This window comes from Hyperoodon ampullatus (assembly GCF_949752795.1).
Source record: "Hyperoodon ampullatus genome assembly, chromosome: 13".
NCBI classification, from domain to species: Eukaryota; Metazoa; Chordata; class Mammalia; order Artiodactyla; family Ziphiidae; genus Hyperoodon; species Hyperoodon ampullatus.
Genome location: NC_136926.1, coordinates 65,141,869 through 65,168,498, shown reverse-complemented (window position 1 = coordinate 65,168,498; position 26,630 = coordinate 65,141,869). Strand labels below are relative to the sequence as shown.

The window sequence follows — 26,630 nt, the reverse complement described above, 5'->3', positions numbered from 1 at the left end:
CTACCACGCCTGATGAAAGAGCACGTATAGGCCTTCAGCTCTCCACCTATGAAATCAAACAGTGCTGGGCTCAGCCTAAGCACCCATGCCCATGCCCATTACACACCCCAGTAAAACCATCACTGGACGCCGGCACCCACAGAGGAAGGAATAAAGAGGGGCAGGATTAAGTTCTCTGGGGTGGAGGGATTTAGTGGGATAGCACCAAGGACCAAGACGGTCTTTGATCTCCATGCTTCCCCTTGGCCCTAAAAGTGTTTTCAAGAAGCCCAGGCGCATTGGCAGACAGATCAAAGCTTCCCTCCTCAAGGCCCTTATGCTTTTTGCTCAGACCCATCTCAGCACCAACTACAACCAGTGCACCACCTGCAGGGTCTGGAGGGTGGTCCCGGGGAGGAGGAAGAGGAAGAAAAGAGAAGTCCACAGTAAATGTATGTCTGCTGGGACGTGGAGAGGTCAAAGCACAGAGCCTGTTAAGGCAAGAGCCAGCCCTCCTATCATGGAAATAGAAAGAGGGAAAGGCTGGTTAAACATGAAGCACCTATAAAATTATATTGGTCCATCGTAACCATGGAGCCCTCACACAAACACACGCAAATCCGGTCACTCATCCCTTGCCCCTTGAGTGCCTTTTTATTTTCTGTAATTAATCGGGCAAGGGTGCAACTTGGGAAAAGTTCAACTGTGGTCAGAATCTGCAGCCTTCTCTCTAGTAATAACCCACCGGCGGGAGGGGTGGGAGGTGCAGCTGTCGGCATCCGTTACCTGAAGCATGTTGAGAAGCAGGCTCCGGAACTTGGTCCCCTCCACCATGAAGAGCGCCATCTTGTCGCAGAGCTTGGCGGCCGTGAAAGCAAAGCTGCGGTCGGACACGGCCTTCTGGTAGATGGTGCGGACGATCTCCCCCAGCATCTCCTCGGAGTTGGTCGAGTTCTGGGCCTCCTCCATGAAGGTGGTGAGCTTGGCATCCACGTCGCTGCTGTTGTTCCTCATGCTGTTCAGGATCTCAATCAACTTGTCCATCTTGTTCTGCTGAGGGTTGGTGGTCTCCACGGCCACTTCATCCTGGGGGTGCGGGAGACAAACCGAGTCGCGCCTGAGCGGAGCCCAGCTTTCTGTGGAGGGGTGGCCAGTGGAGGTGGGGGCTGCCACCCTCAGAGAGGACCCGCCCCACCTTCTAGAACCTGAGGTCTGATCCCTCCGGGAATGCCGACCTTCACCATGGACCCTGGGGCCCCAGGCTCTCTGCTGACCCTTTTCTTGGCCCCTGTGACACCCTGGGTGGATCCTTCTTGTGAGCTACAGCTCTTACCCAGGATTCTCATACACACTGGCTTTGCCTCATACACATTAAATATCTCAATCTACAAATGATTTAATGGGGCTTATAAAAGATGAAATAAAATAACAGATAAGAAATTGGGCCAAGAGAAAACGAGGGTAGGAAGATGAGGTGAGGAAGGAGGTAGCATCCAAAATGCCTGCTCTGTTGGTTCAAGGTGCCCATGGAGTGGCTACCTTGTCCTCCAGACCTCGGCTCCTTCAGCCCGAGGACCATCATGTTCTCTGGGTGTGGGGATCCCTGTGACACGGCCTTGGCATTGTGTCCTATGGAGACTGTGCTGGCTTTTTACAACAAGCACTGCACACCAAGGAATCCCTCAATGTGCCACAAAAACACCTGGCACTTCGAGGAGGGAAACTTCAGATAAAAAACCCTACACCCTTAAGTGGTTTCACTACAACTGGGACCAGACCTGCGCTGGGGGAGGAAGAAAATGGCATTTGATGTCTCAGAAGTATAGATTGGTGGCCAGGAAAATGACAGACTTAACTGCTGGGATGTGAGACCAGGGTTAAAGGGCAGGCTCAGGGACATAAAGGGAAGCCCCATGTTTGCCCTTCCGGCATCAAGAGAAGAATCCACAGCAGGGAGGCTCAGACCCAGGTCCTAGAATCTGCTCTCTGCCTCTAGCTGGATGGCTCTGGGAAGTGGTTTCACTCTCTGGGCCTCATTTTCCTCCCTGGTAACATGAGGAGGTTAGGTTAGATGGTCTATAGCTTTCCCTTAGCCCTGCTATTGCTTAAGCCCATTCCTCCTGGTCCAGGAGTCCAGGAGGCCTCACCTGAGGGCAGTTCTTGAAGCTGAAATACGGGCGCTATGGATCTACCTTACCTGTTCTATTTCCCCCCTCCTTCCCCACCCCAACCCTGTGGGCCCCAGGGCAGGAATAGTGGTCAGTATGTATAGAATAACCCCTCGAGGGTCTTCACACAACTTATGGCATTTGGTCTGCAGTCTGTCTGCAAGGTGGATAGTATTATACCCATTTTACAGATGGGTAAACTGGGGGGGGGGTGTGCCCAGAGAGGTTAAGTGACTTGCCCAAGGCCACCTAGCCAGTCAAAGGCAGAGTGAAGACTGAGCTGGTTTGCTGGACTCTAAAGCCCATGTTGTTTCCTCTCTGTGGCATTGTGGTTACATTCAGTGGAGCTGGAGAGAATTAACAATCCTCTCTCCCTGGCTGGACTGCAGCAATCTGTTCCAGAAGCTCTTCAGGCAAAGACCACACACTGGCCATCACTTGGGAAGCTCTTCCAGGCTCTTATCTTTGGGACGTAAGGGAATGAGTGAGGTTTTCCTCCAGGACCTCACAGCCGCCTGCCCCACAGGGAGCAGTGGGTGGGGGCCAGGGGCTGTAAGGATGCCAGCAGCAGCATGTCACCTTCGAGAACTGATCAGGGAAAAGGTCTGACCTGCCTTGTCCTGCCTGAGTGTGGACCTGGCCTCGGAGGTGAAAGGTGGAGGAGAGAAGGCCATAGAGAGATGCCAGGGAGAAGCCCGGAACGTCGAGCTCTACAGAAGCCCCAAAAGGAGGACTCCGTGGAGGAAAGCTGGGGGCAAGTTGGCCTTTCTTGGGAACAGCTCCTTTCCAAGGTGACCTTACCTGCACCCTTGGCTGAGGACGGGGAGCTAGGGTGCACAGAGTGGGCTTAACGCTGCCAGGGACAGAGCTCCAGCCCTTCTCTGGAGGCTTGGGGCATCTCTTCCTGAATTTGTGAACTAGGCTCTAGAGACCAGGGCCAGGAGTAGGGTGAGGAATGTGAGGCTCCTGGGGAGCAAAATTTAAGGAGGTCCTCCTTCTCAGGGCTGTGCCAGTGCAGGATGGGCATCTGCGTGATGCTGAGAGTGAGTGCCTCCTTAAATTTTGTCCCTTAGACCCCTCCCTACTGCTGGTTGGTGAAGGCGGGGAGTGGCAAGGCTGAGGCCAGTCTGCTGCACTCTGCCCAGCTCACCTTTGCTCTCCCCTGGCAGGGAGCACAGCCTGGTACTCGCCTTCGGGAGAAGCATTCTTATGTTACAGGCTCTGTGTTTTCCCTAGATGCCCTTTAGCACTAACAGGGCCGTATCTGCCACCAGATAATGCTGGAGGGAAGAACCAGGCGTTCTCTGCCCACCTCCCATCACCTGGAGGCACATGCCTCTGCCTCCCCTCCCTTCTCAGGCTGGGGGCTGGTACCGAGTGTTCACCCGGGGCTCTTGGAGGGTGGAATGTGCTGGAGGGGGTTCACATGCAGAGCTGGCCATAGGCCTGCCGTCTGGTGGCCGGGGGTCCCTCGGCAGTGTTGACCAGGTGTGCTGGGGCCACATGAGCCTCCCTCCACGAGGCTCCCCAGGTCCGCAAGCCCGAGCGCACCTACCAAGATGCCTACCTCTCACTGTCCTCCCTGGTGCAAGAGAACAAGGAAAATTCAATTACCGGTACCTTTTCTTTCAGCCTTCGCCGCAGCCTGTCTTTGGAAGACTGGAGCAGGGTAATTTTGGGCCGCTCCCCGCTGCGTTCGGAAATAATACTGTCTTTACGCTTTGTCTCAGCCTCCGGACCGCCTGGCTGCAGCAGGGGCAGCCTCTCGGAAGCCACCGGGGCCAGGGCATCAGGGCTGCAGGGGGGCTCGAGGCCGCTGTGCCCGGCATCCCCCAGGGCGTCCTCGAGTTTGGGGCTCTCCATGGTCACGGTCTCTTTGGCATTGCGGTGGGCGCCTGCCTCCCCCTTGTCGCCTGGTGGATGCTTCATGTTGCTGTGGTGCCAGCGCCGGTTCTGGCTGTAGCCGTGATGGGTGGACCTCCCTGAGGGGTGGGGCACTGAGCTCCCCTGGTAGGATTTCTGGTGGTCCCTGTTGTGTTTGGCAGTGCCCGGTGGGTGGTCACCGTGCTGTTGAGGCTTGTTCCCTCCTGGGGGTCTCTGCTGTCGCCTGCAAACCAAAGGGGAAAGACAAAGAGGGTCACTGGGGCCGCTGGCCAGGGTCCCTGTGTCCAAACATTAGAAGGAATTCATTTATTCATTTTTTTCAATACCCTTACTGAAGGCCACCTATGCACCAGGCTCTGTGATGGGGCTTGGGGATACTAGCAGAGAATATGACAGACAGGTCCCGGTGATTATATAGGATTTAAGTCAACCCTTGACTTAAAATAAGTATTTTATTCCCTTGTTAGAATATGCGTTAGTACATGTGTAGGGAACAAAATTAAAATGATAAGAGTATACAGTGAATCCTCCTGACTGTCCCCAGACACCCAGTATGTTTTCTTGAAGCAGCCATTACCATTTTGTGAACATATTCTATGCATGTTCCAGTAAAGATATATACACAGAACTGTATCTGATAACAACTATCCTGTTAATGACTTTTTTTTTTTTTTTTTTTTTTTCGGTACGCGGGCCTCTCACTGTTGTGGCCTCTCCCGTTGCGGAGCACAGGCTCCGGACCCCCAGGCTCAGCGGCCATGGCTCACGGGCCCAGCCGCTCTGCGGCATGTGGGATCTTCCCGGACCGGGACACGAACCCGTGTCCCCTGCATCGGCAGGTGGACTCCCAACCACTGCACCACCAGGGAAGCCCCTGTCAATGACTTTTTAACCATCATGACTCATGAAAAGTTATACCATTTGTTACACAACCTTTCTTTGGGTACACTGACATTTCTGCCCCCAAACCCACTAACAAAATATGCTATAAGAAATTGTTATAGGCTGAATCGTGTTTCTCTGAAATTCATGTTGAAGCCTCAACCCCTAGGACCTCAGCATGTGACTGCATTTGGAGATAGGACCTTTAAAGAGGTGATTAAGTTAACATGAGGCTGTTAGGGTGGGCCTTAATCTAATTTGACGGGTATCCTTATTATTATTATTATTTTTGGCCGTGCCGCATGTCTTGCGGGAACCAGGGATGGAACCTGGGCCCTGGCAGTGAAAGCGCCGAGTCCTAAACCACTGGACCGGCAGGGAATTCCCATGACTGGTATCCTTATAATAAGAAGAAATTTGAATGCACAGAGACACCAGGGATGCAGGTACAGAGAAGAAATCCCATGTGAGGACACAGCCAGAAGGCAGCCACCTACAAGCCAAGGAGAGTGGCCTCAGAAGAAACCAAACCCGACACCTTGACCTTGGACTTCCAGCCTCCAGAACTGTGAGAAAATAAATTTCTGTTGTTTACCCACCCGGTCTGTGGTATTTTGTTATGGCAGCCCGAGCTGAGCAATACAGAAGTGATATTTAACATGGTGGTTTTAGGCAGACAGGCTTATCGAGTTTTTTTGACAATTTCAAAGCAGAGATTATCATATGGAACAAATTTGAGGTGTATATCACGGGACAAACCCCAAATGTGTTTATTTGAAGCCTAAAGGAGAGCAGGGGAGTGGGGGTATTCTGAGGACCCTTCAGTCCAGCAGCTCAAGGGCTGCTTCCATCACTAAAGCACTCCTGTGTTCCAACTCTGTTTCACCCTCATGGTGTTTTCCATGCCATAACCTTATTTGAAGTGCATTTGGAGAACAGAATAACCATGAGCCTCTCAAAGTTGTAAAGCCAGTGAAGAAAGTTTGTGGAGAGAAGACGTTACATTCTAGGGAATGAGGCCCCCGTCCCAGTCTGTAATCCATCTCTTTGGCAGGTACAACAGAACTTTGCTGCACTGCATTTCATGAACAAAATTGTATTTATTTGCTCTAAAATTATTATTACTTATATAAACTCAATTTCACTGTTCACTTGATAATTTTTTTAAATTAATTTTTATTGGAGTATGGTTGCCTTACAATGTTGTGTTAGCCTCCACCACACAACAAAAGGAATCAGCGATACACATAGAGATATCCCCTCCCTTTTGGACTTCCCTCCCATTTAGGTTACCACAGTGCACTACGTGAGTTCCCTGTGCTATACAGCATGTTCCCATCAGTTGTCCATTTTATACATAGTATCAATAATGTATATGTGTCAATCCTAGTCTCCCAGTTCCTCCCACCCCACCCCTTTCCCCCCTGGTAGTCATACATTTGTCCTCTAAGTCTGTGTCTCTATTTCTGCTTTGCAACTAAGATCATCTATATCATTTTCCTAGATTCCACATATACACGTTATTATACGATATTTGCTTTTCTCTTTCTGACTTACTTCACTCTGTATGACACTCTCTAAGTCCATCCACGTCTCTACAAATGACCCAATTTCATTCCTTTTTATGGCTGAGTAATATTCCATTGTATATATGTACCACATCTTCTTTATCCATTCCTTGGTTGATGGACATTTAGGTTGCTTCCATGTCCTGGCTATCGTAAATAGTGCTGCTATGAACATTGGGGTGCATGTGTTTTTTTGAATTATGGTTTTCTCTATGTCCAGTAGTGGGATCATATGGTAGCTCTATTTTTAGTTTTTCAAGGAACCTCCATAGTGTTTTCCATAGTGGCTGTATCAATTTACATTCCCACCAACAGTGTATGAGGGTTCCCTTTTCTCCACAACCTCTACAGCATTTACTGTTTGTAGGTTTTTAGATGACAGCCATTCTGACCAGTGTGAGGTGATACCTCATTGTAGTTTTGATTTGCATTTCTCTAATAATTAGTGATGTTGAGCATCTTTTCATGTGTTTGTTGGCCATCTGTATGTCTTGTTTGGAGAAATGTCTTTTTAAGTCTTCTGCCCATTTTTTGATTGGGTTGTTTGCTTTTTTGATATTGAGCTGTATGATCTGCTTGTATATTTTGGAGATTAATCCTTCGTCAGTTCCTTCATTTGCAAATATTTTCTCCCATTCTGAGGGTTGTCTTTTCATCTTCTTTAAAGTCTCCTTTGCTGTGCAAAAGCTTTTAAGTTTCATTAGGTCCCATTTGTTTATTTTTGTTTTAATTTTCATTACTCTAGGAGGTGGGTCATAAAAGATGTTGCTGTGGTTTATGTCAATGAGTGTTCTGCCTATGTTTTCCTCTAAGAGTTTTATAGTGTCTGGTCTTACATTTAGGTCTTTAATCCATTTTGAGTTTATTTTTGTGTATGGTGTTAGGGAGTGTTCTAATTTCATTCTTTTACATGGAGCTGTCCAATTTTCCCAGCACTACTTATTGAAGAGGCTGTCTTTTCTCCATTGTATATTCTTGCCTCCTTTGTCATAGATTAGGTGACCATATGTGCATGGGTTTATCTCTGGGCTTTCTATCTTGTTCCATTGATCTATATTTTTGTTTTTGTGCCAGTACCATACTGTCTTGATTACTGTAGCTTTGTAGTATAGTCGGAAGTCAGGGAGCCAGATTCCTCCAGCTCTGTTTTTCTTTCTCAAGATTGCTTTGGCTATCCGGGGTCTTTTGTGTTTCCATACAAATTGTAAATTTTTTTATTCTATTTCTGTGAAAAATGCCATTGGTAATTTGCAATGGATTTCATTGAATCTGTAGATTGCTTTGGGTAGTATAGTCATTTTCACAATATTGATTCTTCCAATCCAAGAATATGGTATATCGCTCCATCTATTTATGTCATCTTTGATTTCTTTCATCAGTGTTTTTATTTTTTTTTAATTAATTAATTTATTTTTGGCTGCGTTGGGTCTTTGTTGCTGTGCACAGGCTTTCTTTTTTACTTGCGGCGAGCAGGGGCTACTCTTTGCTGTGGTGCACGGGCTTCGCATTGCGGTGGCTTCTCTTGTTGTGGAGCACGGGCTCTCTGTGCACGGCCTTCAGTAGTTGTGGCTCGCGGGCTCAAGAGCGCAGGCTCAGTAGTTGTGATGCACGGGCTTAGTTGCTCCGCAGCATGTGGGATCCTCCCAGACCAGGGCTCAAACCCATGTCCCCTGCATTGGCAGGCGGACTCCTAACCACTGTGCCACTAGGGAAGTCCCCTCATCAGTGTTTTATAGTTTTCTGAGTACAGGTCTTTTGACTCCTTAGGTAGGTTTATTCCTAGGTATTTTATTCTTTTTGTTGCAATGGTGAATGGGATTGTTTCCTTAATTTCTCTTTCTGCCCTTTAGTTGTTAGTATATAAGAATGAAAGAGATTTCTGAGTATTAATTTTGTATCCTGCAACTTTACCAAATTCATTGATTAGCTCTAGTAGTTTTCTGGTGACATCTTTAGAATTTTCCCTGTATAGTATCATGTCATTTGCAAACAGTGACAGTTTTACTTCTTCTTTTCCAATTTATATTCCTTTTATTTCTTTTTCTTCTCTGATTGTTGTGGCTAGGACTCCAAAACTACGTTGAATAGTAGTGGTGAGAGTGGACACCCTTGTCTTGTTCCTGATCTTAGAGGAAATGCTTTCAGTTTTTCACCATTGAGAATAATATTTGCTGTGGGTTTGTCATATACGGTCTTTATTATGTTGAGGTAGGTTCCCTCTATGCCCACTTTCTGGAGAGTTTTTATCATAAATGGGTGTTGAATTTTGTCAGAAGCTTTTCCTGCATCTATTGAGATGACCAAATGGTTTTTATTCTTTAGTTTATTAATATGGTGTTATCACATTGATTGATTTGCATATATTGAAGAATCCCTGCAGCCCTGGAATAAATCCCACTTGATCATGTTATATGATCCTTTTAACGTATTGTTGGATTCTGTTTGCTAGTATTTTGTTGAGGATTTTTACATCTATGTTCATCAGTGATACTGGCCTGTAATTTTCTTTTTTTGTGATATCTTTGTCTGGTTTTGCTATCAGGGTGATGGTAGGCTTGTAGAATGAGTTTGGGAGTGTTCCACCCTCTGCAATTTTTGGGAAGAGTTTGAGAAGGATTGGTGTTAGCTCTTCTCTAAATGTTTGATAGAATTCACCTGTGAAGCCATCTGGTCCTGGACTTTTGTTTGTTGGAAGATTTTAAATCACAATGTCAATTTCAGTGCTTGTGATTAGTCTATTCATATTTTCTATTTCTTCTTGGTTCAGTCTTGGAAGGTTGTGCTTTTCTAAGAATTTGTCCATTTCATCCAGGTTGTCCATTTTATTGGCATATAGTTGCTTGTAGTAGTCTCTTATGATCCTTTGTATTTCTATGGTGTCAGTTGTAACTTCTCCTGTTTCATTTCTAATTTTAGTGATTTGAGTCCTCTCCCTTCTTTTATTGATGAGTCTGGCTAAAGGTTTATCAGTTTTGTTTATCTTCTCAAAGAACCAGCTTTTAGTGTTATTGATCTTTGCCACTGCTTTCTTCATTTCTACTTCATTTATTTCTGCTCTGATCTTCATGATTTCTTTCTTTCTACTAACTTTGGGTTTTGTTTGTTCTTCTTTCTCTAGTTGCTTTAGGTGTAAGGTTAGGTTGTTTATTTGAGATTTTTCTTGTTTCTTGAGGTAGGATTGTATTGCTATAAACTTCCCTGCTTTTGCTGTGTCCCATAGGTTTTGGGTCATCGTGTTTTCGTTGTCATTTGTTTCTAGGTATTTTTTGATTTCCTCTTTAATTTCTTCAGTGATCTCTTGGTTATTTAGTAGCGTATTGTTTAGCCTCCATGTGTTTGTATTTTTTACAGTTTTTTTCTCTGTAATTGATTTCTAATATCATAGTGTTGTGGTCAGAAAAGATGCCTGATATGATTTCAACTTTCTTAAATTGATTTGTGACCCAAGATGTGATCTATCCCAGCGAATGTTCTGTGAGCACTTGAGAAGAAAGTGTATTCTGCCACTTTCGGGCGGAATGTCCTATAAATATCAATTAAATCTATCTCGCCTATTGTGTCATTTAAAGTTTGTGTTTCCTTATTTATTTTCTGTTTGGATGATCTGTCCATTAGTGTAAGTGGGGTGTTAAAGTCCCCCACTAATATTGTGTTACTGTCGATTTCCCCTTTTATGGCTGTTAGCATTTGCCTTATGTATTGAGGTGCTCCTATGTTGGGTGCATAGATATTTACAATTGCATATCTTCTTCTTGGATTGATCCTTTGATCATTATGTAGTGTCCTTCCTTGTCTCTTGTAACATTCTTTATTTTAAAGTCTATCTTGTCTGATATGAGTATTGCTACTCCAGCTTTCTTCTGATTCTCATTTGCATGGAATATCTTTTTCCATCCCCTCACTTTCAGTCTGTATATGTCCCTAGGTTTGAAGTGGGTCTCTCGTAGACAGCATATGTACAGGTCTTGTTTTTGTATCCATTCAGCTAGTCTGTGTCTTTTTGTTGGAACATTTAATCCATTTACATTTAAGGTAATTATAGATATGTATGTTCCTATTACCATTTTCTTAATTGTTTTGGGTTTGTTTTTGTAGGTCTTTTTCTTTTCTTGTGTTTCCCACCTAGAGAAGTTCCTTTAGCATTTGTTGTAATGGTGGTTTGGTGGTGCTGAATTCTCTTAGCTTTTGCTTGTCCGCAAAGCTTTTGATTTCTCTCTTGAGTCTGAATGAGATCCTTGCTGGATAGAGTAATCTTGGTTGTAGGTTCTTCCCTTTCATCACTTTAAATATGTCCTGCCATTCCTTTCTGGTCTGCAAAGTTTCTCTGAAAAATCAGCTGGTAACCTTATGGGGATTCCCTTGTAGGTTATTTGTTGCTTTTCCCTTGCTGCTTTTAATATTTTTTCTTTGTATTTAATCTTTGTAAGCTTGATTAATATGTGTCTTGGCATGTTTCTCCTTCAGTTTATCCTGTATGGAACTCTTTGTGCTTCCTGGGCTTGATTGACTGTTTCTTTTCCCATGTTAGGGAAGTTTTGACTATAATCTCTTCAACTATTTTCTCAGGCCCCTTCCCTTTCTCTTCTTCTTCTGGGACCCCTATAATTCGAATGTTGGTGTGTTTGAGAGGTCTCTGAGACTGTCCTCAATCCTTTTCATTCTTTTTTCTTTATTCTGTTTGTCGGCAGTTATTTCTACCATTCTATCTTCCAGCTCACTTATTCGTTCTTCTGCCTCAGTTATTCTGCCGTTGATTCCTTCTTGTGTATTTTTCATTTCAGTTATTGTGTTGTTCATCACGGATTGTTTGTTCTTTAGGTCTTCTAGGTACTTGTTAATCGTTTTTTGTATTTTCTCCATTCTATTTCCTAGATCTTGGATCATCTTTATTATCATTACTCTGAATTCTTTTTCAGATAGCTTGCCGATTTCCTCTCCATTTATTTGGTCTTGTGGGATTTTACCTTGCTCCTTTGTCTGCAGCATATTTATCTGTCATTTCATTTTGTCTGAACTACTGTATTTATGGACTTCTTCCTGCAGGTTGCAGAGTCGTGGTTCCTCTTCTTTCTGTTGACTGCCCCCTGCTGAGTGAGGTTGGTCCAGGGGCTTGTGCAGGTTTTCTGGTGGGAGGGCCTGGTGCCTGCACTCTGTTGGGTGGAGTTGAGTCTTTTCCCTCTGATGGGCAGGGCTGTGTCAGGTGGTGTGTTTTGGGCTGTCTGTGAGCTTAGTATGACTTTAGGCAGCCTGTCTACTGTGGGTGGGGCTGGGTTCCTGTCTTGCTGGTTGTTTGGTGTGAGGTGTTTAGCACTGAAGCCTGCAGGCAGTTGTGTGGGGCTGGGTCTTGGTGTTGATATGGATACCTTCAGGAATGCAGGTGCTGATTAATATTGCCTGGGCCCAGGAATTCTCTGGGGTTCCAGTGTACTGGACTCTATGTTCCCACCCTGGAGGCCCAGGCCCGACCCCACTAGGTAGGTCTCTGGACCTGCTGTGGACACTGTGAGGCCAGCTCAGACTCTGATTTGGCCTGATTCCCGTGTGTATTTGTCCACAAAGTCGAGTGCTGCGAAGGCTAGACTGGTCTCAGACGTTGAAACACTCATTGTCTATTCAGATATTCCACGAACGCAGGGATTACCCAGCCGATCTTGGGGATTTAATTCACAGCTTGTGCTGCTGCATAGAACAATTTCTGTCTCTCCTCCTTAGTTGCACCACCCTTCAGGCTCAGTTTTGGTTTTAACCCCACCTCTGCCTGTGTGCTGCCCTCAGGCATCTGATCTTTGCCCAGGTGAGTGGGAGCGAAAGCAGCAGCTGCTTGGAGCCCACTTGGGTACTCCCAGTACCTGCAGTGGCAGGAGCTGGTGTATGGGAACGTTGTTGCCCCCGCCCCTCGTGCGTCTCTCAACAATGGTGCCTTGCTTTCCAGGCAGACCCCGCTTCCTCTAGGGGCATTCCTGGCCACGCGTCCCCTCAGTCCTGTCCCTTCTATTGTATCTGCGTGGCCAACTGCGTTTCTCTCCCCAGGTCTGTTCTTCCAACCCCACGCTTTAGCCCTCTGACCCTGCCAAGAGTCCCCTCAGTGGACTCTTGTCCCAGGCAGGGGTGCCCAGAGCTGATTCCCAAGGAGGTTTTGGGGTGGGCGGTGCAGGCAAAGATGACCCTGGCATGAGGGGCAGGTGGGCCTGCTCTGGTGGGAGTCCCTCCCAATGCCCACAGAGGCAGAAGAAGCGGATGGGGAAGGGGTTTATAATGGCAGCTCCGCCCCTTGCATGCCACGCTACTATGACGCCTTGCTATGGTGTCTCAGGCTTTTTCCACAGACTTTCCCGGTTGTGGTGCCCCTTGCTCCTGTCCCTTCAGGCTGTTTTTTCAGAGCCAAGAGCTGTCCTCTCCCTGGCTCTGCACTCCAAACCCCTCTTTCTAGCACCTAGCTCCCCTTCACAACAGGTGACTCACGATTCAGGCTGGAATGCACACAGCTGCCGTCTAGATCATGCGTGCGGTTCTTACTTTGTCTTGTCTTCCATAGACCATCTGCAGTGTTCTCCTTTGATCCCCTGAAGTTCCTTTTCTGTCCCAGCTCATTTCCCCTTCATGAGGGAGTCTTTCTTAATGTGGGGACCTCTCCTCACCTTCAGCTTCTTGCCAGGGTTGCTGGTCTCTTTTTTGATTCTTTTCTTTTTTCTTCTTTCTTTCATTCTTTTAGGTGTCCGAAGTCTACCACTACTGTTCAGCAGGAGCTCTATGGGGATTATTCCATCTGTAAATGTGTTTTTGATGAACTTGTGAGGAGCGACAAATTCCGCATCCTTCTATTCTGCCATCTGGACCGAGGGGCAATAATTCTGTATCTGTGAAAATTTGGGGGTGTCTTGGGTTGGGGTTATATGGATCATTTTCCCATTAAAATTAATGAAAAATATTTCATTGAAAAGCTTTCCCTTCTACCGATATCAAATGTTGGTGAGGATGTGGAGAAAAGGGAACCCTTGTACACTGTTGGTGGGAATGCAAATTGGGGCAGCCTCTGTGGAAAACGGTATGGAGGTTTCTCAAAAAAACAAAAAAATAGAACTACCACATGACCCAGCAATTTCACTCCTGAGTAAATATCCAAAAAAACCAAAGACACTGATTTGAAAAGATACATGCACCTCAGTGTTCATAGCAGCATTATTTACAATTGCCAAGATATGGAAGCAACCTAAGTGTCTATCAACAGATGAATGGATAAAGAAGTTGTGGTACACACACACACACACACACACACACACACACACACACACACACAAAATGGAATACTACTCAGCCATAAAAAAGAATGAAATCTTGCCATTTGCAACAACATGGATGGACTTGGAGGGCATTATGCTAAGTGAAATAAGTCAGAGAAAGATAAATACTGTATGATATTGCTTATATGTGGAATCTAAAAAGTACAACAAACTAGTGAATAAAAAGAAGCAGACTCACAGATACAGAAAACAAACTAGCGGTTACCAGTGGGGAGGGAAGAGGGGCAATATAGGGGTGGGGGAGTGGGAGGCACAAACTACTGGGCGTAAGATAGGCTCAAGGATGTGTTGTACAACACTGGGAATATATCCGATATTTTGTAATAACTGTAAATGGAAAGTAACCTTTAAACATTGTATAAAAATAAAAAATTAAAAGAAAAGCTTTCCCTAAGTGGCAGGGTTTTCAGGGGGAATTAAAGTCTTAAGTGAGAGACAGGTGTATAAGCTTCTTTTTCTTTGCACACAAACAGTAACTTACAACCCACTGTATATTAGAAGTAAAAATTAGTATGTTTCTGGAGGGAAATTTGACAATTGGTTACAAAAGCCTCCAAAACATGTAAACCACTGGACCTCGCAATGTATCCACGTGTGACAACTTATCCAAAGGAAATAATCAAAGCACAGGGATGTAGGAATAAGGATATTCATCTCAGCAGTGTTTAGAACAGCAGTGAAAAACGGACTGTGGAGAAATTAAGAACATGGTGAAAAATTCACTCTGTAGCATGTGTTGTAATACATGCAGCATGGTGCTGTTTTTTAAAGCAAGTATTCATATGCATAAAAAAACTGGAAGGATACACATCAAAATGCTAACAGTCCTTATCTCTAGGGGATGGGATGAGGATTTTTCTTTTCTTTTTTGTGTTTTCTAAATGAACATAAATTTATTTTTCTAAACTTTCTATTGTGGGATAATTATAGATTCAAATGCAGTTGCAAGAAAGAATACAGAGAGATCTTTTGTATCCTTTACCCAGTTTCCTTCCATGGTAACATCTTGCAAAACTATAGTTCAAGATCACAACCAAGATTTTGACACTGATACAATCAAGGCACAGAACATTTCCGTCACCACCAGGATCTTCCGTGTTGCGCTTTGATAGCCACATTTACTTTCCTCCCACCACCTCCTCCTTAGCCTCTGGCAGCAACTAATCCAGTCTCCATTTCTACAATTTTGTCACCTCAAGAATGTTGTATACATACAGTATTTAGCCCAGTGGGATTGGCTTTTCTCACTCAGCATAATTCCCTGGCAATCCATCCAGGTGGCTGCATGTATCCATAGTTGTTCCTTTTTCACTGCTGAGTAGTATTCCATGGTGTGGATGTATCAGTGAGTTTAGTCACTTACCCACTGAAGGACATCTGGGTTGTTTCCAATTACTGGCTATTGTGCAGACAGCTGCTGGGAACATTTGTTTACAGGTTTTTGTTTGGACATAGTTTTCATTTCTCTGGAATAAATGCCTGCGAGCACCATTGCTGGGTCGTAGGGTAGTTGTGTATTTAATTTTTAAAGAAACTTTCAAACTGTTTTCCAGAGAGGCTGTAGCATTTTACATTCCCACCAGCAATGCATGAGAAGTTTTCAATCATTATTTCTGTGGGTCATTTGTCAGTCACACCTTTTTTTCCCTCTACCTCCCGGATGACATGTCTGTTAGATTTTCAGTTATGTTCCCTCAGGTCTGTGAAGCTCAGTTCATTCTTTTCAGTCTGTTTTCTCGCTGTTGCTCAGACTACATCATTTATATTGTTCTATCTTCCAGGACACTGGTCTTCCCTTTGTCCCCTCCATTCTGCTGTTGAGTCCATCCATTGAGTTTTTTATTTAACTCAAGTTTTCATTTGATTCTTTGTTATATGCTGAGACGTATTTTTTCATTTGTGTCATGTGTGTTCCAAATTGCTCCTTGAAGCATTTTTATCCTGATTACTTTAAAATCTTTGTCAGATAATTCTAATATCTCTGTTATTTTGGTATTGACATGTATTGTCTTTTCTCATTCAGTTGAGATCTTTCAAGGTTTTGGTGTGACAGAAGATTTTCAGTTGAAAGCTGGGCATCTTGGGTATTATGTTATGAGACTCTGGACTTAATCAAACCTTCTGTTTGGCTGGCTTCCTCTTACCTTGGTCCAGTAGTAGAAAGGGCTGTGCTGCCTCATTACTGCGGGGTCGGGGGAGAAGTCAGGTTCCCCACTGCGTCTTCTCTGACAGAGCAAAGGGGGTCCTCTTTAATGCTGGGCACAGTGGGGGGTTCTGGTTCCACACACAGACACCTCCTTGGCTAGGAGGGGCAGGGTGCTCCCCACATGGCCTCCACTGACACAGAGGGAGGGGTGCTCAGTGCCCTCCAGGGGTGAGTCTCAACTCCCCACCCAGCTTCACTGACACCAGCCTGGCAAGGTTTGGGTGCCTCGTCACAGCCTGGCAAAGGTGGAATCTCAGCCCCTCGTTTGGCCCTTACTGGCATGTGTGGGGTGGAGCCAGTTTTCTCTAGGGCGTTTGCCTGAAGTAGAGCAGTTATTGTCTAAGAGTTTTCTGTCTTAAGAGTCTGCCCCTTGCCTGGTTCTTTGGCTGCAGAGGGAAGGCTTTTGTTGTGGCCATTTTGGTCTGCCTGCGCCTGTGGGTGTTTCTGGGTTGCCGGCTTCTTTCACTCCAAGTCCGGGATTTATGAGGCTGAGAAGAAAACTCAAGCAAGTCACTGCTGTGTCATCCCTCAGGTGCCAAGGTCCCCACCCAGTCTGACTTCTTCTCGCTGCCTTTCAGAGTTCTCTTATGTTTGTTTGTATACTTCAATGTCCAGGGTTTTTAGTTGTATTTATTTTAATAATTTAAGAGGCAATACAGCAGAGTCAAAAGAGGCAGCCCCTCCACCCAATCCCAGCACTGCCACCACCGCCACTGGCACTCAGTTTCATTCCCTAATGGTCTCATTCTAAAAACAGGGATCATCATGGGCCTAACACTAAGTTCTGGAAGAAGGTCCGTTTGCATTCAGAGCAGGGCAGGGCACCCGGGGAACAGGGACGAGCTGAGCCCCGTCAGCAAAGTGACTCACTGAGTTGGATTCTACCTAGCATCACCAACTGGCCTTCAGATGTGCCAGATGCCTGAGACACAGGTCAGCTCAGGAGCCTGGATCCCTCATCCTGAGAAGCACTGGGAGAGCACGGAAGAAACTTCACGGCCCACCAACTCCCTGTGGCACCACGTGCCGTGACGTTTTGTAAATTCTCCCTATTTTAATTTTTTAATTACTTTAAATTAACTGGCCCTTTTTCCTTCCATTCTCTTTGTTCTTTGAGTGTAATTTTTAAGCCCGGAGAAGAACCTTGGAAATCCCCTGGCAGATAATGCTTGCTTCCTCCAACTTCTGTCATCCTTATTTAGAATTTTTGTGGTGCCTGCAGCTATGGCCCAAGGAATGCCCCCAAAGAATGGTTGACCAAGCCCTTCCCAGCATCTGTCTTGAGACTGGCTTCCCATTTGCCATATCAGGGATTCCCCTGTCTTTGCCCAGCATCTCCCCCAGCTCCGCCCACCCCCCCCCCCCCACCAAAATCCACTTCTCTTCACGTGGAGGAGGAAGAAGGTAATTTCTATATGGCTGGTCAAGGTCTCAGAAAGAAATCAGCTAGGCCTTGTAGAGCTTCTGCTATTCTTTTCTGGAAATTTTCAGGGGCCTGGAACTCCATGTCCTCCTGGTTCAAAAGACCTTGGAGCTGGCCAGCCCTGTCAACACAGCAATGACCAAGAAGAATGCCCGAGGTTGCTGAGCATTAGTGGTGGTTTTCAGACTCACTCTGCCTGGGTGGCAGTTCCTGTTCACACGTGGAGTGACGTCCATGGCAGGGGGAGGAGAAGCTTGGGAGTCCACTCTCAAGGGCGCCCTTTTAACTGGGTAGACAAGACTCATGATTCAAAGGAAGGAGGGCTGATATGGGGCTGGAGAGCAAATGAGATTGGCTGCGTGGCCCCTAGGAGGGCAGGGAAGAGCCAGATGCCCTCGGAGGAGGAGCATGGGGCATGGAGCCCCTTTTCTTCCTTCCTGCTTAATTTTCAGGGCTAGTGATCATTGGGACTGGTCTCTGTGTGCAGGCCAGTCGAGAATCTTTCTTCCCATTTTACAGATAAGCCAACTGAGGCTCAGTGAGGAGAAGTCCCACACCAGAGGGCCTTGCAGAAGCTCCCAGGAGTGTACCCAGCCTGTCAGCCAGTCACGGCTCCCAAGCATCCACCTCCTGTCTCCCACTTGCCCTCAGATCCAGCCCCCTCAGGAGAGAAGGGCTGAGTTACCGCTGAGACCTGCTGTGGTGATGACCACAGGAGGCCCATGTCCTTGGCCTGGAAAAGGGCTGAGAGGGCCTTAGCTCCTGGAACAGACTTGGGGCTGGGTCTTGGGCTCCAACAGTGGAGACCCAGGCTCCCCTGCTCTGGCCATTCACAAATATTTGTCAGCGGTTGCTGGCTGAGCTGGCCAAAACCAGCTCCTCTCTTCTGTGTTTGCTGGCCCTGGGTTTCGTCGATACCTTCCTTCAGGGGCCAGCTGGCTGCTCACCACGAAACCTGTGGGTTTAGGTTTGGCTGATCTGGGGATGAGGCACTGTTGCTCCCAGTGGTGGGTAAGGAAGCCACATTTGGTCTCAGATCCCCAGATATGTGGGTCCAGGTTTCGGAGACATACTAAACATGCAGCTCCGCGAGCCAAAAAGGGCAAAACTCCACCTCCCTGTCTGCTTATTATGTTCTAATTTCTCGGGGGAAGTTTCCTCTGGTGGGGGCAGGGCAGGGGGAGGAATGGCTTAGGAGATAAGATTAATATTCCATTTGTGCTACTGGCAACACCTGCTGTTAGGAAAATAATGCTTTTTTTTTTTTGAGAATGGAAATTGTCAGTATGCTTTTTCCATCACTCATTTAGTTTATTCTTTCTTCTTTGGGTTCTGAAATCAGATGTCTTGTTCCACTCTAAGACTGTTCTCTTTTATTAAGAAAAAAAAAAAAAATGTTCTCCAAAGACCACAGCTGCATTTTGGGAGGTGGGTGTAGGGAGAATAACTTCAGATTTTGTTTTTAAAAATGATTTTAACAGCAGTCCAAATGCAGACAAACGTCTCTCTGTTCATTTTTTATTTCATAATCACTCCCAACTAGATATTCTGAGGGCCACCAACTTATTATGGCTCTCTCAATGTCGGACACTTCACCACATAATTTGTAGGTCTGCTTAAAAATTTCTGAAAGCAAAATTCCTAGGGCGAGTGGTTTGAGAACTATGCATGGGCTCATATTTCTTGCCTTCAGAAAGTGATGACTGCTTATTACTAGCTTAGGCGCCTCCATTCCTGTCCACCTACACATGCCCCGCACAGGTCCCAACTCCCCTGCCCGCCCCGCTGCCGTGACAAAGCACGAGTTGAAATGTAGGGGCTCAGGCACACGGGTCCGGGGCTGTTTAGCTTAGCTCGGCATGTGGGGCACGGAAACAAGGGTCACCCGCCACACAAGGCTGCTCCAGTTTGCAGAATGGGAAGCTTAGCAAAGAAAAGCATAGCGGAGACTTATTTCCCTCTTCAGGGGGCCAACCAAGGGAAGCATGACATTGGCTTACCAAAGAGACGAGGATCAGAGTGGCCTGTGTTAACTGAGCACCTACGATACACTCGGGGCTGAACTAGGTGCTGGAAACCCACTGAGTCTGTTCTGTAGGACACTCCTTGTCTGGTCTGTCTGTGAGACTACAGCCAGCTCAGAGCCTGGCTTGGGGGGATTTCACCCCTCTGTGTCTCTTTCCCTAGCTGTGTCGGCCCCCAGCTCCGGGGTGGCTGTGAAGATACACGAGAGACAGCATGAGAAAGCTTGGTCTTACATATGAGAAAGCCAAGGTTCAGAGAGGTTGCTTCGTTCCCCTCAGGTTGCCCAGCTAGTTAGTGGCAAAGCCTGTACTGGAACTTGGATCTGCTTGTTTCTGCTCTAAGACACTGCCTGAAACGCTACATGATTGGATTTAACAATGACTCTTCTGAGGTCTTAGGAGGTCTTAGGTCTGGAGAACTGGGGCATTACTAGCCACTTAGATAAATGCCCCGCCTGTAACTGCCATCATCCACATCATGGCAGGAACACCAGCACCGTCCCAGCCGGCTTTGAGTGCCAGGCGCACTCCCGCACCAGGTTCCCCTGACAACGTGCGCGGAGCATCACGTGCTCAGGAACACGCCTGCTGCCTTGGATGGTCAGCCAAGCTTTAGAGGCTCCCACTCCAGCGGTCTGTGGGACTCTCCTTTCGCTCAGAGTTGGGTAGGAAATGATTCAGGACTGAGACCTCTGCCAGCCGAGGCGAGAGTTCACGTAAGAAGTTCAGTCTTCCACTGAGTGGACTGAAAGCTTTAGAGACCAGATGTTTACCTGGCGAAAGGGATGCTGCGGGATGGAAATGAGAGGGTCTGACTCTTCACCCTGAGGCAGAGAAAAGATGACTCACACCAACTACAGAATGAATGAACAAAGGAATGAGGAGGGGAAAGGCTGGTTCATTTACTGCTTCATTAATTAAACATGTTTAATTAATGAACCTCTGTCTGGAGGTTCAGCAGAGGTATCAATGGGCTTGCCCAAGGCCACATGGCTCCTGGAACACTCTGAGAGAAGCGGGGAGTTGGGGGGAGGGGGTGATAAAAGCTGTTCAGCTCTCCCTAAGGAGTCTCCCAATACCTCTCCTAATCCCACCCAGGCTTTGAGGCCCAGATCCGCCCAGGAGCCTTCCCCAGCCCCCAGGGTGCCCCCTCTGTCTCTGGACTCCTCACGAAATTATAGTCTGGCTTCCCTAGTCTCTGCCACCTACGGCCTTGGGCGTTGCTCTTGTGAACACTTAAAAGCATCTACTTCCCTCAGATGTGTGAGAACCTTCTCTAACTCCCCCTCGGAGTCTGTGGTGGGGCTGGGCATTCATTCATGCCCGAAGTGAGCCCCGCAATGAGCCAGATCTTGGGGACACAGCGATGACTCCAACACAGGGCTGTGTCCTTATAGAGCTTAGGGTCCATCTGGAGAGACAGACACTAATCCAGTAATTACAGAAACAGGTATCTGGTTACAACCAGGAACAAGAGTCATGAAGGAAGGGAAGCAGGGAGTAGCACAGGGGTCTGTCCTAGCCTGATCCTAGAGGCAGGACTGGCCATATAATTTGCAGGGCCCTGTGCAAAATAAAAATGTGGGCCTCTTGTCAAAAACTGTCAAGATAGCCACGGCAGAGCATCAAACCAAGAGCAGCCATTCTGAGCATGGGTCTCAGCACAAGAGCACAGACTGCACACCCGAGAAGCCAGCCCTGCCAAGAGGGCTGCCCCGAGGAACGGGACTGTAGCTGAAATCACAAAGATGCAGAATAACAGTAATGAAAACACGGTAACGTGTATGAAGCACTAACCACGGGTCCAGGCAGAGCTTTCATTTACTCTAAGAGGGAGAGACCACTGCACTCTGTTTTATAGAGGTCAGTGAGGCACAGAAAGGTAAGTACTTGCCTAAGGCCACACAGCTTGCAAGCAGCAGAACTTGGTTTGAACTTAGGTAGTTTGGCCCGAGAATGAGTGCTCTCAACCACCATGCTCTCGTCTCAAGGGTCTGCGGCCTGTTCCACGGTCCTGAGGGCCCGGGGCAGCCTGCACACCACTGCTGAGCCACTGAAACCCCAATCCAGAGGACCCCAGGCCTTGGCCAAGGCCAGTGGGGGAGGGGTCGTGGCTCTGGCAGCACGTGGTGCGGAAGCTCAGCTAGATATGCAGACGCAAAGGCCAAAGGCTGAGCCGGAGGCCACTGGAAACGGGGAAGCTGAGGCCCGGGAGAGGGGATAGCCTGGGAGGGCTCTGGACAGGCGTTCTGGGTTGAGGTTTGGAAATCCGGCCTTCCAGCCTTGGCTCCACTGCGTCTGGGGAAAACCGCAAAAGCCACATGTGGCCCTTAGGTTTCCATCTGTGCTGGGAACAATCCTTTCCCCACCAGTCTGCTAGTTCCTGCGGCTGGGGCCTGTGGGGCAGGGCTGGGGGGAGTTTGAGTTTTCAGGTGGCCCGCTGGCTTTACCCTTGCACTTGGGGTGGGCAGGGGGTGGGAAGAGCTGTAGGCTCCTGCACCCTCCTCCATCTTAGGGCAGCACAGAAGGCCATGAGGAAATAGCTTTCTCTGGGGTATTAGATGCGGCTCTGAGTCTTACTCAACTGCTGGGGCATTTCTGAGGCCCTCCTCTCAAACCCACTGGAAATCCAGGGCTCCCAGCACCAATCTGCTGGGCAGCTCTGGCAAACCACCCACCTCTCCATGTCTCAGTATTCCCACCTGCAGAATGGGAACACCAAATCCTCACTCGAGGCATTTCCTTAGGTGGGGTCCCACCTTCTCTGCATTCCTGCCTAGATCACAAGGCACGTCTGAAGTTACAACACAATCAAGCCTGGGAGAGCCTTTGGGGAACAAAGGCACATTATAAATACGAGGTATTATTTTTGTTCCAGGGTGAATCAGGCATTCCAAGAATCCTTGGCCTCATACGTTCTGAGGCAGCGTGATGTCATGGGAAGAGCACGCGGCTGCCCTAGCGGACTGTTTCCAGGGAAAGGCCCTCTCCCTTCCACCTAGCCCAGCCAAGCCCTGCAGTCTCCAAGTCTGGCCCATGGACCCTCAGTGCAGCCTACTGGTGAGTCCAGGTATCCCCCGAGCTATATGCCCTCCCTGGGCACACACTCAGAGCCTGGTGGACAGTAGACACGAATGCAGGTAAGTCTCAGCTGGGATGCTCGATTTTCCAGCTAAATTGAAATTGTGGCTAAACTGACCAAGTCACGTCAATCAACACCAGGGAGCAAAATCTGGCCATGCCACCTTTCTGGAGCCTGTGTGCTCCCACCCACTCTTCCTAAAGAACCGAGGAAGCCTGGCTATGGGTGTGAACTTGCCCCTCGTGTGGCCATCTTGCATAGCCCCTCACTGCCTGGAATACAGGAAGTGCCCAACACAAACTCCCAGAGTATTTACCAATACTGTGGCAACATACTGCCATAGTTCAAAGTATGGACTTTGGAGTCAGACCCCCAGAGTTCAAATCCAGGCTCTGAACTCCCAGCTGTGCAACACTGGGCAAGTTCCTTAACCTCTCTGGGCCTTAGCTTTTTCATCTGTAAAACGGGGACAAATAGAGGACTCATCTCATAGGGTTCCTGTGAGTTTTAGAAGAGTTGAGGTACGTGTTATTTCTAATAATATTATATTGTGGGTTTTCCAAGCAATATAGTATGAATCCATCAGATATTCGGAGGAAGTGCTGAGCATTAGCACACCCATAGTACAGGTGGGAGAACTGAGGCTGTGGGGAAACAGGCTTTTTCAAGTGTTAGAAATCAAAGAAGAAACCCCAGATGTCCAGCTTCTACTTCTGCTCTAATTCTGGCCTCTAGAGGCTGCATTTTGGACATAATTTCCCATCATGTAAGTTCTCATCACCAGATACTCACCACCATCATTCCAAGGGAAATACTACCCAAGGAGCTCCCACAGGCTTAGGGGCTACCTCCAATGACTTCCTTGATTCCCAGCCTAAAGCCTGGCCATTGTGTCCACCACAGCTGGCCAGCGGGCCTCAGTTGGACCACATTATCACACTTACTCCACTGGCTGAGTGGCTTCAGAGGCCCACTCGAACTAGCCCTTTTCACCATCTATCTTAATCTCACCATCTCCATGTAGTCTAGTAGCCCTCAAACTGGCTTTCAAAGATAGGACCAAGAGGAAGAGGGATAGGGAGAAAGTCCCCTAAGAGTTGTTTAAATACCGGGTGTCACCAACTGCTGAGTCCTTTAGAACTCTGGGGGAAGGAAGGCCTGAGACACAACCTGAGCTCACCTAATGGAGTAACTTCCTCAGGACAGCTACCCCACATTGGAGGGGGCTGTCTGGAAATGTGGTGAGCTCCCCGTCACTGGAGGTATCCAAACACGGAGACCTCCTATCCCTAACCTGCCCGTTCTGCAATCAGTACCTCCTCCACAAAACCCTACTGGGTTTAGCAGGAGTCCCCACCTGGGGACGCAGCAGGATGCAGTGATAACTTGGAAATCGGACACACCTGGGTTCACACCCTGGTTTTTTTTTTTTTTTTTTTTTTTCCCCCCTGTCTAGCTGGGTGGTTTTGGACAAGCTGTCTAACCTCTCTGCCCCTCAGTTGTTTTATTAATCAAATGGACCTACAACTGGAAAATAGGTGAAGGGCAGGCTCAAAGGGATGACCCCAGGGCTCGCTGTTAAACCTTGCCCACTCACCCCTCTGCTTTGGGCCAGCCCTGCGAAGCCAGGTGAAGAAATGATGGCTCCGTTGCGGGAAGCAGAGGATCCCAGGGCAGTCCTGAGCTGGTTCGGCTTTGCGGGTAGTGAAGCACTGCTGAGTTTCCAGGCTCTCCAGGGGAACGCTGCCGGCTACTGGCCCCCCTCAGCCCAGCAGCCATCACGACCCAGTCACCCTCCTGGGACAGCCTCTCCCTCACAACTTCATTACTGACAGGTGTGCTCTGTCCCTGAAGGACCATTTTTTCCAGCTCAGGAAGGAGATGTGAAATGGAGTTAGCTGGAGTAGGGCCTCCCTCGGGCCATATTTTTCAGCCGGGGCTGGTGGAACTGACGAGTCCGTGGTGAGACATCACGGCGGAGGGGGAGCTACTCAACAGGTTAATACACCTCACGGACCCCAACACCGCCCTCCCCACAACGCGCCCAGGCTTCTTGGGACACGGCTGTCCAGCAAATGGGTTCTTGGGCTAGAATCTTCCCAAGAGTAAGTACTGTGCTGATAGCCTTCTCATTAAACACCCATCAGCCAGGATTCAGTGTATAAATATATTCAGGGACATTCAGACAGGTGACGAGGACTTTCTCTCCCTAGCTCCCAAATGCAGGGTCCTGAAGTTTAGAGTAGTGAGTTTAAAATCAACCAGGGACTTTCCCTGACAGTAGAAAGACAACTAATAAACGTAGAACGAATGATGGAATTAGAAAATCATCTGGCAGGGACTTCCCTGGTGGCGCAGTGGTTAAGAATCCTCCTGCTAATGAATGCAGGGGCCACGGGTTCGGGCCCTGGTCTGGGAAGATCCCACATGCCGAGGAGCAGCTAAGCCCGTGCACCACAACTACTGAGCCTGCACTCTAGAGCCCGTGAGCCACAACTACGGAGCCCACGTGCCACAACTACTGAAGCCCGTGCGCCTAGAGCCCATGCTCCGCAACAAGAGAAGCCACTGCAGTGAGAAGTCCGCGCACCACAACGAAGAGTAGCCCCCGCTCTCCACAACTAGAGAAAGCCTGCGCACAGCAACGAAGACCCAATGCAGCCATAAATAAATAAATTTATAAAAAAGAAAAGAAAAGAAAATCATCTGGCAGCCACCATAATAATAATTCTTAAGCAAGAATTATCAGTGGAGGCTAGTGGGTGAAAGTTGGAGGAAAACAGAATATTGGCATTGTCTCAAAGGATCTCCCCACAAGCTATTTCTTAATTACAAAGGGAAAACTCATAATTTCACAGTGGAGAAACTTGGCAGACATGGCCATAACCAAGTAATCAAAGTCAGCATCACCAGTCCCGGGGGTAAGGGGACAGCATGAGTGTCCTGATATGATGCACTGAGAATCTGATTGAAAGGAAATATCAGAGAAACTGGAATGAGGGACCATGACACAAAAACAACTAGTTGTTCTTAAAAAAAGTCAATGTCATGAAATACAAAGATTTGTGAACTGTCCTCAGATTAAAAGGCACTAAAGAGATATGACAATTGAATGTAACCCCTGCTCTAGGATCACTGGAGAAAGATGAGTAAGGACCATGGAGTAGATAACGGTATTGTGTTGATGTTAGTTTCCCAATTTTGATCATTGTACCGTGGTAATGAAAGAAAAATGTCTTTATAAAGAAACACACTGTGAACAATTTATCAGTAAAAAGGCATCCTTTTGGCAACTCACTCTCACTCAGGTCAGAAATGTAGGTTAGAGGGAGAAAGATAAAGCAAATGCAGTAAAATGTTAATATTTGAGGAATCCGGGGGAAGAATATATGGAGATTCTTTGTATTATTCCTGCAACTTTTCTGTGAGTCTGAGATTTTTGTTGAAATCAGAAGTTTTTAAAAATGAGTAGGATCTGGTTAGAAGGGAAGAAATCGAGTGGGCATTCTAGAAGAAACTCAGACTCAACGAAGTCTTTGTGGCAATTTTTCTTAAGTCAATTTCTTATGTACCAGGCAAAGCAAATAAAAATACAATAAAATCGACCACAGAGGGTCCTGTTTCACCTAGCAGCAGGTAAAACTGCAGAGACCCCTCACCGTACGTAGGGGTGGCCTCACCAGAGATGCATACGGAGCTCACCGTGCATTTGTGTCCTTGAGACCTATAGGAAGTTCCTTAATGGAGCCCAAGCATGTGGGCACCATCTGAAGGCAGTAGCCAAACTCCTACATCCCCAGGGACACAGGCCTGGGTGGACTCCGTGTACCATCATAAGCAAGTAGATTTGCCCTTATGGGTAATACCTGGAGCTTCTCAAAGCAAGACTCTGTTCCCCAGGGTGGGCCTCTACAGCACCCACCAGGAGACCTATTCCCTCAATGGGTGAGGAAAAGTACATACTTTTATACTTATTTTTACACCTGTGGAGACTGAGGCAGTTTAGTGGGCTGGCCGCAGCCTTGCTCCATTTTTTTAGACGTGAGAACTCCCCTCACAGTAATATATCATCTTGCAAACACACTTAGGAATTAAAAATTTTTTTATTATTTT

The 26,630-nt window shown here is 47.3% G+C and overlaps 1 protein-coding gene across 5 annotated transcripts in view; it reads right to left on the bottom strand.

Annotated features, from left to right (window-relative positions):
- Positions 1 to 26,630, bottom strand: part of CTIF (cap binding complex dependent translation initiation factor) — a gene marked incomplete at both ends in the record, with an annotated part of 231,005 nt that overhangs the window by 91,063 nt on the left and 113,312 nt on the right. For 3 of the 5 annotated variants that reach the window (XM_079718264.1, XM_079718265.1, XM_079718266.1), the window contains 2 exons: positions 766 to 1,065; positions 3,762 to 4,254. In XM_079718264.1, coding sequence (XP_079574390.1) covers positions 766 to 1,065; positions 3,762 to 4,254 — 793 coding nt within the window. Of the gene's footprint in view, positions 1 to 765; positions 1,097 to 3,714; positions 4,255 to 26,630 lie in introns of all 5 variants that reach the window. The other 2 variants (XM_079718263.1, XM_079718267.1) reach the window with 2 other exon arrangements.